At 40.6% G+C, this 15944-nt stretch overlaps 1 protein-coding gene across 1 annotated transcript in view; it reads left to right on the top strand.

Annotated features, from left to right (window-relative positions):
• Positions 1-15944, top strand: part of PHLPP1 (PH domain and leucine rich repeat protein phosphatase 1) — a 217184-nt gene that overhangs the window by 185972 nt on the left and 15268 nt on the right. Inside the window, exons 11-13 of the mRNA XM_036081813.2 lie at positions 3239-3439; positions 6285-6447; positions 15440-15570. Of these exons, the coding sequence (XP_035937706.2) occupies positions 3239-3439; positions 6285-6447; positions 15440-15570 (495 nt within the window). The remainder of the gene's footprint in view (positions 1-3238; positions 3440-6284; positions 6448-15439; positions 15571-15944) is intronic.

Raw genomic sequence — 15944 nt, 5'->3', positions numbered from 1 at the left:
TACTGTTTTTTAACATTTGAATTTTGGAGAGATGTGTTAGGGAATCATGGACTCTTAAGATTAATGAGGTCTGGGTTTTATTTCTGGCTCTGTCATTAATTACTGTTTAATAATTGCCAAGTAATTTGACCTTTCTCAGCTTGCGTTTCTGTCTTCGGTGAAATATGAGGGGGCATCTCTGTGATGATGGGAGAACAAAATGAAATAGAAAATAGGAAAGAGCTGTGGTCTCTACACAGCACCTTACAGATGAATAGAAAGCAGTCATATGTGACTGCTTTTTCTCTATCTAGCAGAGGAGGGTGGCCTAGTGAAGAGGATTATATGGATGAAACATTTCTTGGCACGTGAACCAGTCTTTTATCTTTTATACAGTTATCACAAAAATCTATAAGGGAGAGGCTTAAGGAGGTTATCACATCATCTTGAGTTGAGACCAAACTCAGCGCTTTAGGAATTTTTTGGAGGTTTTGAAAGCAGTGGGTGGGGTTATATACCCTGATTTTTTAGTTAAACTGTTAGCCAAACTGGAGAAATTTTGCAAAATTAAAGTAGTTGCTCGTTCTGGTGGAAATGCAGCATTTGTCTCCTGCTGAAATATTGTGAGTTTGGGGGACAAGTGTTTTTATTTTTAAGAGAATGGTCTTTGAATTGAATTTTCCTGAGACCATTATAATCAAAAATCTTTTTAGCCCAATTGTCTGCCCTCTGACCGTTAACTAACAAGATGATTCAATCAGGCCCTTTCAGTTCAAATCAAATCCTTTGGAACCAGCCCATGTAGTTTCAACTTAGTTTCATTTCCTGGCGGGGTAGGATGTGGGATTTTCTTTTTTTTCTCCCTCTTAATTTCCCACCAAAGAGTATATGGCCCCTTCAATACAGCAAATTTCAACATCTTGATGAGAGGACAAGTCTCTTTGGAAATCACTTTCTTCTCTTCATTCAGATGTTGTGAGGGATTTTCCGAGTCCTTTTGGCAGCTTTCTAGGTGAGCATTCACTAGTCAGTCTTTTTTTCTTTCAAAACAATATTCCCTCCTTTTCTGGCCTGCCTGAAAATATGCAAATGTTCATGAATTCTCTTTTCTTACGTCCATAACTATATATTGCCCAGACCATTATATTTTAATGAGATTGTCATACAGTTTCCCAGCCAACCCCAGTCCATGATGTTTCAGGGCAATACATTTTAATTTGTTCTAATTCTTGACTGAAGAAATTCTTAACAGGGTATTTAAGTCAGGTGATATAACAAAACAGATTTGTAAAAATACTTTGAAGAACTACGGTGCTAAAGTTGGTTTCCTTCCTAGTTCAAAACCATTTCAGAAACTGCATGAATGACCTTTATTTTCTTCTGTGTAGCACACACAACTATAATTTCCCATGACTATTTATGGTCTGTGCAGCCCTTTCTAACTTCCTTTTTTTTTTTTTTTTAAATGTCAACGGAATACGTGTTTCTTTAATGGAAAATGTTCTATTTTGGGGAAGCTGCTTTTCCTTAGACAAGTAGTGGAATTGGGAGTGTGTGTGTAAGTATGTGTGGGGGGTTTGCAAGATTGGGGAGGATTAGTGGATTGAGAGCTTGGCATGACAGTCCTGGTGATGACTCCTGAATACAAAGCCTTCTTTTGGTCCAAGGTTAAAAATAACTATACCTCGTATTCCATAGTCTTTTTTTTTAAGGAAGATTTTATTCCTTTTTCCTAACATATGGCAAAGCAGTCCTGAATTGGACGCTGAAAGTTTCAAACCCAGGTGGTTGTGAAACAAGACAAAGGTGGTTCATTAACAGGCTTTTCCAGATGGGGAGGCAAGGTGGCTTTGACCTTGGTAACCATAGTGGAGAGTGTGATGGGCAGAACACTCTCCACATTCCGGATGCTGCGGCTTCACAGTGGAGCCCACACAGTGCAGGTCCGTTGTGAAGCTGGAGGGTCACCTGTGTGACTCACGAGCCAGGCACAGTACCTGCTCTGTCCTTCCTCCAGTGACATGGAGCCTGATCACAGCAAGGATTCTGCTTCAGTTCTCCAGCTTCGTGTTTTACGTTTATCTGTGTTTCACAGTAACTATGGAAGGATTATGTGATTTTAGTTAGCTGGGGTGTAAAAACATTCTTCATATTTTAGCCATTTTCACTCTGTCATCTGGATAACTGGGGCAGCATATACACCTTGTTTGTTTATTTTAATGTAAATCTTATTGAAATATAATATAAATACAGAAAAGGGGCCAAATCATAAGTGTAGCACTTGATGAATTAAGTGAACACGCTTGTGTAACCAGCACCCAGATCAAGAACCAAAACATTGTATTAGAAAAATTAGAAGCTCTCTCCCAGACACTACTTCCCTTCCCTGACTTCTAATAGCATACATTAGTTGATTTGTTTTGTTTTGTTTAAAGATTTATTTATTTTAGAGAGTGAGAGTGTGTGCATGGGGAAGGGGCAAAGGGAGAGGGAGAGAAACTCAGACTCCCCACTGAGCGCAGAGCCCGAAGCAGGGCTCGATCCCATAACCCTGAGATCATGACCTGAGCCAAAGTCAAGAGTCGGGCACTTAATGACTGAGCCACCCAGACGCCCCGTATGTTAGTTTTGCCCAACTTTGAATTTGATAATTATGGACTCATGCAGTGAATCCTCTGGTATCACTCCTTTCGCTCTCCTATTTGTGAGCATCATCCTGCTGGTGTGTGTGGTTGCAGTTTTTCATTCTCGCTGCTATATAGTAGTCAATACAGAGCCAAGTGTCGCCTGCAGTTGTGAACACATGTCAGTAAGATGTGGTTTGGGCACCATACTGAAAAGGACTTAGTCAGTATGTGATTTCGTTGTGTTGTGACCTAATGTCTAATTGGTTTATTACTCGAAGGGCTCTTTTATTTAAAAATAGGCAATTGTTTTCTCTTCCTTAAGGCAGAATAATAACTTTACCTTATCACTTTCCCTTCCACTCCCTACAGCTATAAAATTAATCACTTCCTCTCACCTTTGTGCTTCCATAAAATCTGATTTTTATCTTTTTGTATTTAACACATATAGTTAGTGTGTTCATCATAGATAGTGGAGTCATGTATCCATATGCCTGCTAGTAGAGCCAGGGCCTACTTTTAAATCCAGTTTCTAATATTCCAGGTATCAGTCAGAAAAATTCTAGATTTGTTGAGGGTCCTGGACTAGACCTCTGGTTTACCAGTGGGATTTTGTTGCAATTTTGTCATTGTAGCCTGAGATTCCTGAATGCATCTGCAAACAAACTGGAAACCCTTCCTCCAGCCACTCTTTCTGAAGAGACGAACAGCATCTTACAGGAGTTGTATTTGACAAATAACAACCTCACAGATAAATGTGTGCCCTTGTTAACAGGACACCCCCATCTAAAGATCCTTCACATGGCCTACAACCGACTTCAAAGTTTTCCAGCAAGGTAAAAGAAGATCACAGAGTGATGTTCTTCGTTGCATTTCTGAAAATGGATTCGTAGATGGAAAAGAAAAGATAAAATGTTTATTTCCCAGATCATGTGAAGCTTGTTCCTCCTGATCCTTGTTCACAGTTGTCTTTCATCTAAGCCATGATTAGCATTTCCCTAAAGAGAAAGGTGTTAGTTTTTCTAATATGAATGTATCCCAAGACCCAGTCACGACCGTGTTACTTGTGATTTTGAAATAAGATCTGTCATTTCATGGGCATGTTTTTTCTTTTGGTTCTTTTGAGCCAAATTATTTTTTAAAAATTACCCTACTGTGGTGTGTAGGAATTTAGAACATAAACTAGAATACCTTACGGTTCTTAATTAGCTACCGGTTTTTATATTTGTGCTGTGGTGTAAAAAGCAGTGGTGGTCTCTGCAACCACAGAAGCCCTGTGGCGTTGTAAATAATTTATGGCTCTCAGAATATTCCATTTTTAATTCTGTTGTAATGTGAACTTCTAATTCTGGGGAGCAGTGGCGCTGTGTCTTACTTTGACTGAATCCCCACACCGAGCCGGGAAGGATTTACTAGGCTTCTGTGTCATTGCATTTGGCATCTAACAAGTTAGGACTTGGAACGCATATCCACACATCAAAGCAGCAAACACTAACCCCTCTACCATTCTGCTGCCAACTACAACTCAGCCCTGGGACAAAGCAAAATATTGGCACAGCTTCCCCCCACAGCCATCAAGGCTCCCAACCTACAGAAACCTCACTATGCATTGCAAATATGCACTGACTTCAAGTGTTGCTCTGTTTGGTTGTTGTTGTTGTATATCTTTATTTCTTGATTTTTTCCTCTCATTTGATGTTAATGATGTTAATGACTAAACCTTTTTTCTTCTGTGTACTGTATTTCTATGTACTTTTTTTTTTTTAACTTCTATGTACTTTTACTGTGTACATAGTATTTTACTATGGAATGAGGAGATGATATTTTTGAAAGAAAACATGGTCATCACATAACAATATCTCTGAAAGGACTCATGGTCCTATTTGAGATGGTGAGTAAGCCCTGCAGGAGAAATGTCATCAACTCAAAATTTTGATGGTATTCCCCCGTGACCCATGCCAGTTGTAATCAGCCTAAATACAGAGAACTTTTTTATGCACCTCATAAAAATCCATTCTGCTATAATTTCTATCTCCCTGGGGATTGTGATATGACACAGGAACTCCCTTGAAGACTCCGAGTTCCTTAAGAGTCAGGACTGTGAATTGCCTCCATCAGGCCCACGTCTCCTATGAGGTCTGGCCTGGGTTGGACACTCCACAGCCGGTTGCTGAACTAAAGAACATGCTCCAGCCGTCTGGCCCTTTGACCACTTTCTTTGTATGTTGACGGATGGAAACTTCTTTAACTTTTTCTTTGTTGGGCCCGATTTCTATACTTTCAGTCATGTTTCATGCCCCATTACTCATTGATTTCTCCATATTTCTTCCCAAAAAGTAATAGTCTTACAAATTCAGGCAATCAGAGCTGGATTACATCACAGTCCACGTACACAATGTTGTTTGTAGTGCATCCTAATGCCGTGTTGGCTGTTTAGGATATTAAAAGACTTGATGTCGTCATATGAAAACTTAGTTCTTATTGTATCTTTGGCATATATTTATTTTCAAGGTAAGCAAATAAGATAATCTTTATATTTGAGAGATGACAGGAAGAAAAGTAATAAAAGAATTTCTTGCTAAATTTTTTAAAGGTTTATTATGACACAGGTAGCCATAACAAACAGAGGAGATACCGACAATTGTAAACTGAATGATTCAGATTACAAGTTTGAGTTACACTCGCTGGGAATCCTGTGCTTTTTGGAGTCGAGCATCAACAGTGGTAGAAAAAGAGTCAGAAGGGTGGTAGATGCTATTATAGGGACTATAGGGGTGGAAGGTTTTTTCCTCCAGATTTACAGAAAAGGCAAGAAACCTTAACTCTGAAATTTTCTTTATTCGGTTACTATAATTATTACTTATTATGATGATGATCAGCTATAAATTAATGTTGAACAATAAAAGACATTCTTAAACAAAAGTGTTCAATATATTAGGACATGCTATTAAGGTAAGGTTAGAGAGAGTCCACTTTTGTAGATGTTTAGCAGGAGGTAAGAGAAATTTCTTTTGGGTATGGTTTAAATTTGGGCACCACCAGAAGGTCAAGAGATGATCTGGATGATACTCCCCACCACCTTATCATCACGAATGGTGTCAGAGGAATTTGGGGAGTAGGGTTTTAGGAGAAAGCGTATCTTCATACGAGCCCCGTTCTCCTCTACATCCCCTTGAGTTCTCAGTGCCAATACAAAGAAATCATTCTCTCAAACTGAGCTCTTTTAAAGCACTTATATTGGACTAATGCTCACTTTTGACCCACTTGAGTAGGATTTTTATTGGAGTTCAGACTAAGCTATGTAGCATAGTTATTGTTGCTGAGATAACTTAATTCACACAGTTTTAAGAGGAAAGGGACATCCATTTTTCTATTTTTGCTTAATTTGAAGAGTTGAAGTTAGTAGTTTTTGTTTTGTAGTAGGAAAGGAGGTGTTAAAATACTCTGATACTCAAAAACAGTAGTGAAAAATGGTCATTTGTTAAAATGGCTACTACAAGTGAATCTTTTTTTTTAATTCCAGGATAGTTAACATGAAGTGTATATTATACAAGTCAATCTTTAAAGGATCTTTAGACTCATAGTAAATTCCCTTTTTATTCTCATTATGTATTATTTTCTTCTTAAATTGCCTTATGATTATTTTTTGACCCCCTGCCCCTTGGATTTTGTCTTTTTTAGTAAAATGGCAAAACTGGAGGAACTTGAAGAAATTGACATCAGTGGGAATAAACTGAAAGCCATCCCGACGACCATCATGAATTGCCGGCGCATGCACACCATGATTGCTCATTCTAATTGCATCGAGGTCTTTCCTGAAGTTATGCAGCTCCCAGAAATCAAGGTATGTGATTTGATCTCATAAACTCCAAGCCTGCAGGTCAGGAAAGAGAATTGTTTTCTCCAATTCATCGGTTCAGGGTGTTTGCACCTTTGTTGGATTGAAGACTCTCAGTCATCCCTGCCCCATCCTTCCTAACTACTGGACTACACTGTCGAGTCAACAGAGGGGGAAAAAAAACAAGAAGAAGAAGAAGAAATAAAAAGGCACTGGATTAGGAGTTGGGAAAATTATATTCTGGGCTCTGTCCATAACTAGCTGTGTGAATTAAGGCTAACCATAGAGTCACCTAACTCTTTCTTATCTGTCTAACAATACTTGTCCTCCTTATTTCCAGGGTGGTTATGAGGCTCGAAAGAGATTGTCACTCAAATGTCTGACAGCAGTTTGAAAAGGTTAACATTACCACTGCACACTCGCCCCCAGACTCCCCCAATTAAGTAGCATCCGCCGTACAGCACCCACTTAGTCACAGTTCCCTAGATAAATACAGCATCAATACTGTCACTAAACAGTCATTTCAACTTAATGAAACTAGCAGAACAGGTATTATTCCCATTTGATATTGGGGTGCTGAATAATGAAGGGATTTGTGTACATGAAGACAGGAATTGGTGGCAGAGATAGTCTGCAGTCCTGACTTCTGACTCAGGGTAGATCATAGGCTGAAACCAGTTCACCAGAATGAAAGCCATCTAACAACTTTTTATTCATGTTTTTTTGGTGCCAAAGTAAGAAGTTCTTTACATAGCATGTATTTTTTCATTTGCATCTTAGCATTTCCGATCATCAGTTTTGTGCTTAATAAAAAATAACTCAGTGGTTATAGACTTGGAGCACATTCTAACCTCCTAAAGGGAACAGAAGTCATCCTACTTGGCCACTCTTCATTTTTCAGGCACTTTCTGATACGACCTTTATGTATCAGATTTAAGAAAAGTGTGTAGACATTTGAAGGCACTTTAAGTAGCACTCATAATCTTTCACCACAGCTGTTTTTGTACATTTGCATGGTTGAGGTGTACACAAGCCATTTCCTAAGCGTGTGCATGTGTGTGCACGCTTTAGGCCACGATGTGTTTCACTGTGAGCACACCATCATTTCATACATCGCGGGCGTTTTAGAACATTGGTTATAAGCTAGCAGCCATAGTTTACTTGTACTTTCTACATAGGACCTTACACACTGGTGAAGAGGGGGGGCTCTGAAGGGAGACAGACCTGGAGCTGAATCCAGCTATAAGTTCCTTAACTGCCCCATCTCCTCAGCTGGACAGTGAGGGGAAGAATAGTCCTTCCTTTACAGCATTGCTGAGGATGAAAGGAAATAGTACGTGTGAACGTTTGCAGTAGGAGTGGCACGTGGCGAGAACTCTGTAAAGGTTAGCTACAGTTATACAGCCCTTGATGGGGTTCAGCTGTGATGTTGGTTATATGGAGCGACCGTTCCGGTTGATGATCGGTAAAATACGGAAATCTGTTCCTTAAACATGCCTTTGCCTCCAGTACCAGGTTAGCTGCTAAGCTTCCCGGGGCCCCTGTGTTGCCCATTGCTGGACATGGGGGCAGCGCCGTGGTATCTTCTGGGGGCACCTGTTAAACTGGTCTCTGTGCACTGTGCCCGGTGCGACCCCAGGACAAGAAGGGAAAAGTCTCCAGACCAACCTCCCATTCGCTGGTTTTACTTTCTGCACCTGGCTTTTAATGTTCTGTAACTCTAAATTGTGGATTAGGCTTTTTTTTTTTTTAAGTGTCTGGTTTAAAGTACAGATATAGGTAGACATTTAAACTTTTCGGGTTTTGACTAGATTTTGCAAAATCTGACTCTTGTTCGGTGAAAATGAATTCTCTCCTCGACCCTAGCTTGGCTTCCTGGATTCTAAAGTCGGTGCCTTCTATTTCTGTTGAACGTCTTCTGTGGACTTCTGTCTGTGCCTGACTATGCAGCCCCTTTCAAAGTTTTACTTCTGGTATTGCTTTTTTAATGGTTTTGTTTCTTTTGGTCTTTGATTTTTCTCGTTATCCCAGCTATTATATCTTAGCAGTTTCTGTATGTTAATAATGTCCTGCCTTTTTTTTTTTTTTTAATTTTATTCATTTATTTGTCAGAGAAGGAGCATAAGCAGGGGGAGCGGCAGAGGGAGAAGCAGGCTCCCCGCTGAGCAAGGAGCCCAATGCGGGGCTCGATCCCAGGACCCTGGGATCATGGCCTGAGCCGAAGGCAAACGCTTAACCAACTGAGCCATCCAGGCGTCCCATGTCCTGTCTTTCTGATCCAGCTCTTCCGTTACCAACAGAGATTTTGTTGTTGGGGGTTTTCTTTGGGGTGGGAGTGGTGATGAGCAATATCAAGTATCCTTTATACACAGAAGTGTACATTTCGCAGCCCTGGGCAGATAGCGTTGATAAAGTAGTAGTTATATTGTTTTAGAACCCTGAATTGGTATGTCAGCATTCTTTCATATGAGAATATTTTAAATTGCAGTGTATTTACACACATTTAAACCATCCAAAAGAAAATTCTTGGTAAAAAGGCTTGCTGTATCTCAAGTGATAAAATACCTATGAGCATCTGCAAACTGAGCTCTAAATTAGCATGTTTTTAATGTCCTAAGTTGAAATACTCAGCCTATACTAAAATTTTATTATTGAGTTAATAACCCTAGATTATATTCCTATTGCTTGTTGAAAATAAAGTGAAGTAATTGTAAAGTAGTTCCTAAAAGGTATTATGATCATTGCAATTATAAAAACTGAGCAGGGAACATGATTTAAAGAGGGAGAGGCCCTACTATATTTAACTAGCTTGTTCTCTCCAAGCAGTCTCTTCTTTTAAGACGTTAAAGGAAAGTGCTTATTCATAGCTTTGGTACCAAAACTTCAAAGCCAATTATTACTTAAAAGGGTAAACAAGTTCCCCTACTAAAATACATGTGCTAAAATACATTTTTTAACTTGAAAAATTAAGCCATTATTCATGTACCCCTAAAACAGAAACTGTATGCACCTTCTAGTCTTGGATAAAATTTAGGTCTGGTCTTTTCTCATTTTGGTACATTCAGTGAGATCTGCTCATCCTCAGGCATCGATTTCTATACTTGGGCAAGAAGGTCATATAAGTTATTAGTAGGAAAACATATATTTTCAGAATTTTCCAGTGAGCCCAAGTGGACCCAGAGTCAGAGTGCTTTTTGTTCCTTAGTTTTATTGTCTTCACTTTTGTTTAGCACTTTCAAATAAATCTTCCCTACCTCCAGTCCTGTATTCCCAGAGCAGGTTATTTGTTCTATCCTGGTTCTAAAATAGAACGGCTTCCCTCTGGATATAGATCAGCTCTCAATGAGGTAGAGAAGAAGACATGATTCCAGAGTCAGCATATAAGCCAGACTTGGCTTGGCTGGTCCTGAGCTGAAGTCCACATTTCGGCTGCCCATGGTAATGAATCCAAATAGCAAAAGTGACCATGAGTATGGTGCTCGGTTCCCCAAGATCTTAGTTGAGTAACTTCCAATTAGTGACTAACCTTTTTTGAAGTGTGGTTTAAGTAGATAAATGTGTGACATATGTGAATGAAATTTGTAGTTTAAACACCATTATCAGCAACTTCTTTTTTAAATTTAACATGTTCCTGTGGCATCTTGATTTTAATTACCAGATGAACAGTATCTTTTAAAATGTTTTAAATCTAGGACGCCTGGGTGGCTCAGTCGGTTAAGCGTCTGCCTTTGCCTCAGGTCATGATCCCAGGGTCCTGCGATCGAGTCCCACATTGGGCTCCTTGTTCAGCGGGGAGCCTGCTTCTCCCTCTGCCTGCCACACCCCCCTGCTTGTGCTCTGACAAATTTAAAAAAAAAAACTTTAAAAAAAAGATTAAAAAGAATAATAAAATAAAATGTTTTAAATCTTCTTCAGAAGATTATTTTCATGTTGTACTATGCAGTGATGAACTACTTGGATAAGGTGAATGAACTCATCTCTAGGATCTGTGTTAGTTTCACTGGGAAGTCAAGTATGAAGTTGACTATCCCTTGGAATCAAACTCTGCTTGCTCTTGTTTCTAAGGAGAGAGAGAGAGAGAGAGAACCAGCTTGGTGATAAAGACACCAAGAACGTGGGGAAACGGCTGGGTCAGAACAGATGAAAGAAAAGAGATTAATTCTTTGGAAAGTAGGATAATGCAAATGAAGACAGATCAGGGACCAGTTAGGTGTTAGCTGGGTAGAATAGCTGACCTCATAGACTTAAAAGGTCATCGAGGCATTTATACTGCATATCTGAAAGCCAGAAACCAGGAGCAGTCGTCGTTATGGTCCTAGAATCTGGGTCAGTAATAATTATTTAGGAGATTTCCTAACATTACCTTTAACTTTGATTCCTCACAAAAATCCCGTCCTGGAAAGTCTCAGGAGTGGCCCCTTTGCTGTCGCGACCACGCACACTTGACCCTGTTGTTGATGCGCCGTAGTGTTTATTTCCCCCTCTGGCCTGGGGATCCCCGGGGTGGGGCCTGCGGTGCCATCTCTGTAGATCCCTGATGTCTGGCCTATCGCCTGCCGCTTTGTAGGTGCCAAATCAGTGGTCCTTTGGATGACTACTTGCATTTATTTGCTTCTTAATGAATTCATAATGAAAATTAGTGAGCCTGTTCAGAGAAAAATCACAGTATTTGTAATAGAGAAGGAGGCTTTATACAAGATTAAAGGTCTTCTTTTGCAACTCCCTGATGAAAGGTGGGGCAGTTTACACAATATACATGTCTGAGTAATTACAGAAATAATTACACCAGCAGCTTTCGCCCCATGAGGGCCAGGGAGTGCAGAGGTGAGTGGGAGCCCTCCGTTGGCACCTGGCAGAGCTGTCGGGCAGCATGGCTGAGGTGGCGGGCTAGCTGTGCTCTCAGGAATGACGCAAGCCGTTGCAGAGTCGCCCAGAGCCAGGAGGTAAAGTTGCCGTTTGAGGGCAACACGGGCAGTTACTGGGCAGATAATAGAACACACACTGCTAGGAAAATGGATATGCCCGGGGCACCTGGGTGGCTCAGCTGAGTGTCCGACTCTTGGTTTCGGTCCTGGGATCAAGCCCCAGGTCAGGCTCTGCACTCAGTGAGGAGTCTGCTTGAGATTCTGTCTCTCCCTCTGCCTCCCCACTCATGTGCTCACTCACTCGCTCTCTCTAAAATACATAAATAAATCTTTTTTAAAAATGGATATGCCGGGGCGCCTGGGTGGCTCAGTCGTCAAGCGTCTGCCTTCGGCTCAGGTCATGATCCCGGGGTCCTGGGATCGAGCCCCGCATTGGGCTCCCTGCTCTGCGGGAAGCCTGCTTCTCCCTCTCCCACTCCCCCTGCTTGTGTTCCCTGTCTCGCTATATCTCGCTGTCAAATAAATAAAATTAAAAAAAAAAAATGGATATGCCTATGTCTTTAGTAATGTTTTGTGAGGAAAATATTATAATAAAGATATTGGAGCTTTGGTAATAACTATGCTTAAATGATAGATCAGTTCTCTTTAAGATGCACTGATTATTTTCCTGTGCTCTTAGCTAAACGAATTAGCAGTAATTTTCCTCTAAGTCATGAGTTCCTCCAACTATGAGTTATCTCACTTTTTCCGAGGATTGGATAATTCTGTTTTCAGTATTCTTACCAGAATTTTGTATGATAGCCAAATAACTTTTGCAAGCTATGTCCTAGAAGAGGCCTGAGAGGGAAAGGTAACTTTGTTAATGTGGTAGGCAAATTTAACATTCTGTTCAGCAACGTATTTTCAAGAAAGTTTTAGCGCATTAAACACTAGAGAAACATACATTAAATAACATAGACTGTGCAAGTACTGTGTTTTTCTCCAGTCTCACCCCCCAATTTTCTGTTTTCCCAGTGGCAACCATTACACTCAGCTAACAAGTGTTTGTTGAGAACTGTTAAAAGAATAGGAAATAGTACTTATAAATGGAGCACTCACTATTTATGTGAATGCCAATAGGTAGCGCCAGGTACCAGCATCCTGTAATTTTTATGAACAAACCTCCTTCAATGTGCAGCACAATTTGCCACTAAAGAAAGTGTTGCATTGGGGTGCGACTTACTCCAGACCGAATTTAATCTAAGCACATGTGTCTCAGTTCCCATCCTAGCTGACTGAATCACTGGAGGACCTTCTCAGAAGATCCGTTCATGTATTCGTTCAGCAAATAATTGTCTACCCGTTCCCCGGCAATTAGCTGTTCATTGGCTCCTCATTGGCAGGAAAGTATTCGTTGGGCACCGCTCTTCGTGCCGCACAGCACTCCGGACACGGGAGGAGAAGCCGCAGCACCTGTTCCCAGGCTCATAGTCTAACGGAAGGAATAAATAAGCAAGGGGCATCAGTTGAAGCAGGGGTCCTAGTGGAATCGGCACTGAGTTGAGACTTAGAAGCATAAGGCAGATTTTACCAGGTGAGAGGCAAGGAAAGCTTGAAGAGGCCCAGTCACAGAGAGTAGTTTGTGCAGAGGCGCAAGTGAGAACATGACACATGCAGGAACTGGAATTGAGTTTGACGCAGCTGAATATAGAGTGCGAGGAAGCAGGTGGTGAAAGGTGCAGATGAAGGGCCTTATTTGACATGCTGAGGAGTCTGGTGGCAGATTGGAAGGCGGTAGGGAGCAACTGAAAGACAAGCCGGAGTGCGATCAGATGGGATAAAGCACATCAGAGTCACCCTGACAGCACGGTGGGGAGTGGGTCAGAGGGAAGCGAGACTAGAGCAAAGTCCGGATGCGGTCCCGGGCCTCCCGGGAGAGCTGATGCGGTTGGACAGGATACAGGAGCCGGCTGCAGTAAATCAAGGGGGGGGGGGCGTGATGATGATGAGCACCACCTAAGAGGATTATTTATAAAGATATCGCCAGCATTGTCTTTATAAATAAATACCCTACTGAACTCATTTTATAATTTTGTAATTTAAACAATGAGCAATTACGACTGCAGAACTGTGAAAGTTTAAGTCATTAGGTAACATTAGAAAAACGTTGCTTATCAATTTCATAAAATTCAGTGATGTTCTGAAAGGTCTGTAGTCTTTCCCTGTAGGGCATGCTCTGACCTGAATTTGTTTCTTTCAATCACTTGTTCTAAGTTATGCATCAGCCAGCCCTTAAGCTTGGGTTTCATCACTACTCAGCACATTGTGCTGATACCATTTGTCTTCCCTGTGCTGATGTATATCCTGATGGAATAGCCTGTCATTAATAAGTATTAATCAGTTTTTCATTGAAGTCCAGTTGACTGTTGATGGAACCATTATAAGTGGAAAAACAGAAGAAAAAGGAGAGGACAATTTCCCTATTAATGTTTAGGTTAAGTGAATTTCTGTACTTAGAGTATTAAGGCTATCAAAAGTGATGGGAGTGCAGATACGGAATAAGTAAAATGTGATGACATTGTGCCTACATTTATGTTTTTTAAAAGTTTGGGTTTATATTAATGAGGCTGCAAGAATATAGAATAGTAACGCTGGTTGTGTTAGGGTGCTATATTTAAGGCAAGTTTTCTAAGCGTTTCTGCTGGTCCAACTTTTTGTAATGTGGTTATAATCCTCTCATAATAAAAAGTAATCATTTTTATTTTTTTTAAAGATTTTTATTTTTTGACAGACAGCGAGAGAGGGAACACAAGCAGGGGGAGTGGGAGAGGGAGAAGCAGGCTTCCCGCTGAGCAGGGAGCCTGATGAGGGGCTGGATCCCAGGACCCCGGGATCATGACCTGAGCCGAAGGCAGACGCTTAACGGCTGAGCCACCTAGGCGCCCCCAAAAATAATTATTTTAGATTGCATATAATTTTATATCATTGCTTCTGTTTGGGAGCAAGGGTATAAAATAATCTGTATGGAAACATTGCATTATTTGAAGTCAGTTGAGAATATATTTCTCCAAAAATGCAGGTTTTCATTTTATTCAGTCTCTGTCCCTCCCCAATCCATAATAGACTTAAGAATTTTTCCAAATAAAAATGATTTTGTCTACTTTTAATATTCTGAAATTCTCAGACGCAATTTGCCTTTCAAACCATCTTAAGATCTTTAATAGGCTCTTGAGGCATTTTCTTAAATTATAATAAGCTGCCACTCCAAGCCAGATAGTTGAATGCTTCCTACCCATTCTGCCGAATTGTGGGTTACATATTCTGCTATCCAGAAAAATTGCCAATTACTCTTATTCTCTCTTGCACATGGCGAGCTGTCTTCTACCCTGGTTCCCTGCTCCTATCATGCAAATGCAGCACCTCATTTTAGGGCTTATCTCATTTAAGCCTTACATAGGTTTTGTGAGAAAGAAGGTATTATTCCCATTCACAGATAGCACATAATTTTTGTTCTAATCAATATGCTGACCCCTTTTGTGGTTGTTTTCCAAATGAGATTAGACAGGAGCTGTTGGAGAGTCCAGGTAGTGGATGCCTGGAGGGCAGGATCCATATGTGACTTGTGCCTTTTTCCCTTGCATATACTAGGCATGTGCACCAGCTCGTCTTTTACCAATTTCTTATTTAGCTTCTTTTGAATTATCTTCTCATTTTGTATGTTTTTCTGCCTTTCCTCATGTTGCAAGTTTTTTGGTTTAAGAAAGCCCTTCACTGTTGCATTTTGATGTTAGAACTGTAACCCTTATGGTCATAACAGGTGCAGAGATTTTTGTGAGCAGTAAGAAAAACTATGCTTAGGGTCTTCAGTTAATGCTTATTTTTTTAATGTAGAGATCAGCTTAAAAGGATAAAGATGGGGAGAGTAAAGAACACAGATTTTCTGCATTAGTCAAAGACAGTAAACATTTTAGCTGCATTTAGCAAAATCTGTTTTAAGTGTTTATGGGAGGGTAGCAGACAACCTAATTTTTCTGCATTTGGCCAGCATCGTGTAGTGAATGGTCCGACGGATTCTCAGGGCAAAGGGTAGGAGCATAGAACCACCTGAACCACCTGTCCAGGCCCTCACTTCCTGTTTCCCCTCATTCCTTCAGTGCGTGGACCTGAGCTGTAATGAGCTAAGCGAAGTCACTTTACCAGAAAACCTGCCTCCAAAACTACAAGAACTAGACCTGACTGGAAACCCCCGACTTGCCCTCGATCACAAAACCTTGGAACTTCTGAAGTAAGTATTTTGTGACGCTTGGCAGCCCCATCTGACAATGGGATTTATAACTTAGTGAAAACATTGAACAGAATATGAAGGACCCATTGATTTATTAGCTATATCTACACATGTTTGAGGTGATTTGTGAGTCTATAGTTCACCATCATGGAGGGCCAAAAACAATTTCAGATAGTTGGATACTCAGGTGTCCTGTCAGAAAGTTTTTGAGGAAGTATCCAGACAAAAAGAGAACAAGAATGAGTACAAAGAGGAAAAGAGGATAGAAAGAAAGACAAGGGGAGAGCAATGACTAGCCAAGATGTAAACTTATATCTCAGTTACTGATAACATGGTGTGATGCTTAATGCAAGTGTTATGAAAGGATTTTGAAA

Source organism: Halichoerus grypus, chromosome 13 (genome assembly GCF_964656455.1).
Source record: "Halichoerus grypus chromosome 13, mHalGry1.hap1.1, whole genome shotgun sequence".
NCBI classification, from domain to species: domain Eukaryota; kingdom Metazoa; phylum Chordata; class Mammalia; order Carnivora; family Phocidae; genus Halichoerus; species Halichoerus grypus.
This window is presented reverse-complemented; position numbering and strand designations above follow the sequence as displayed.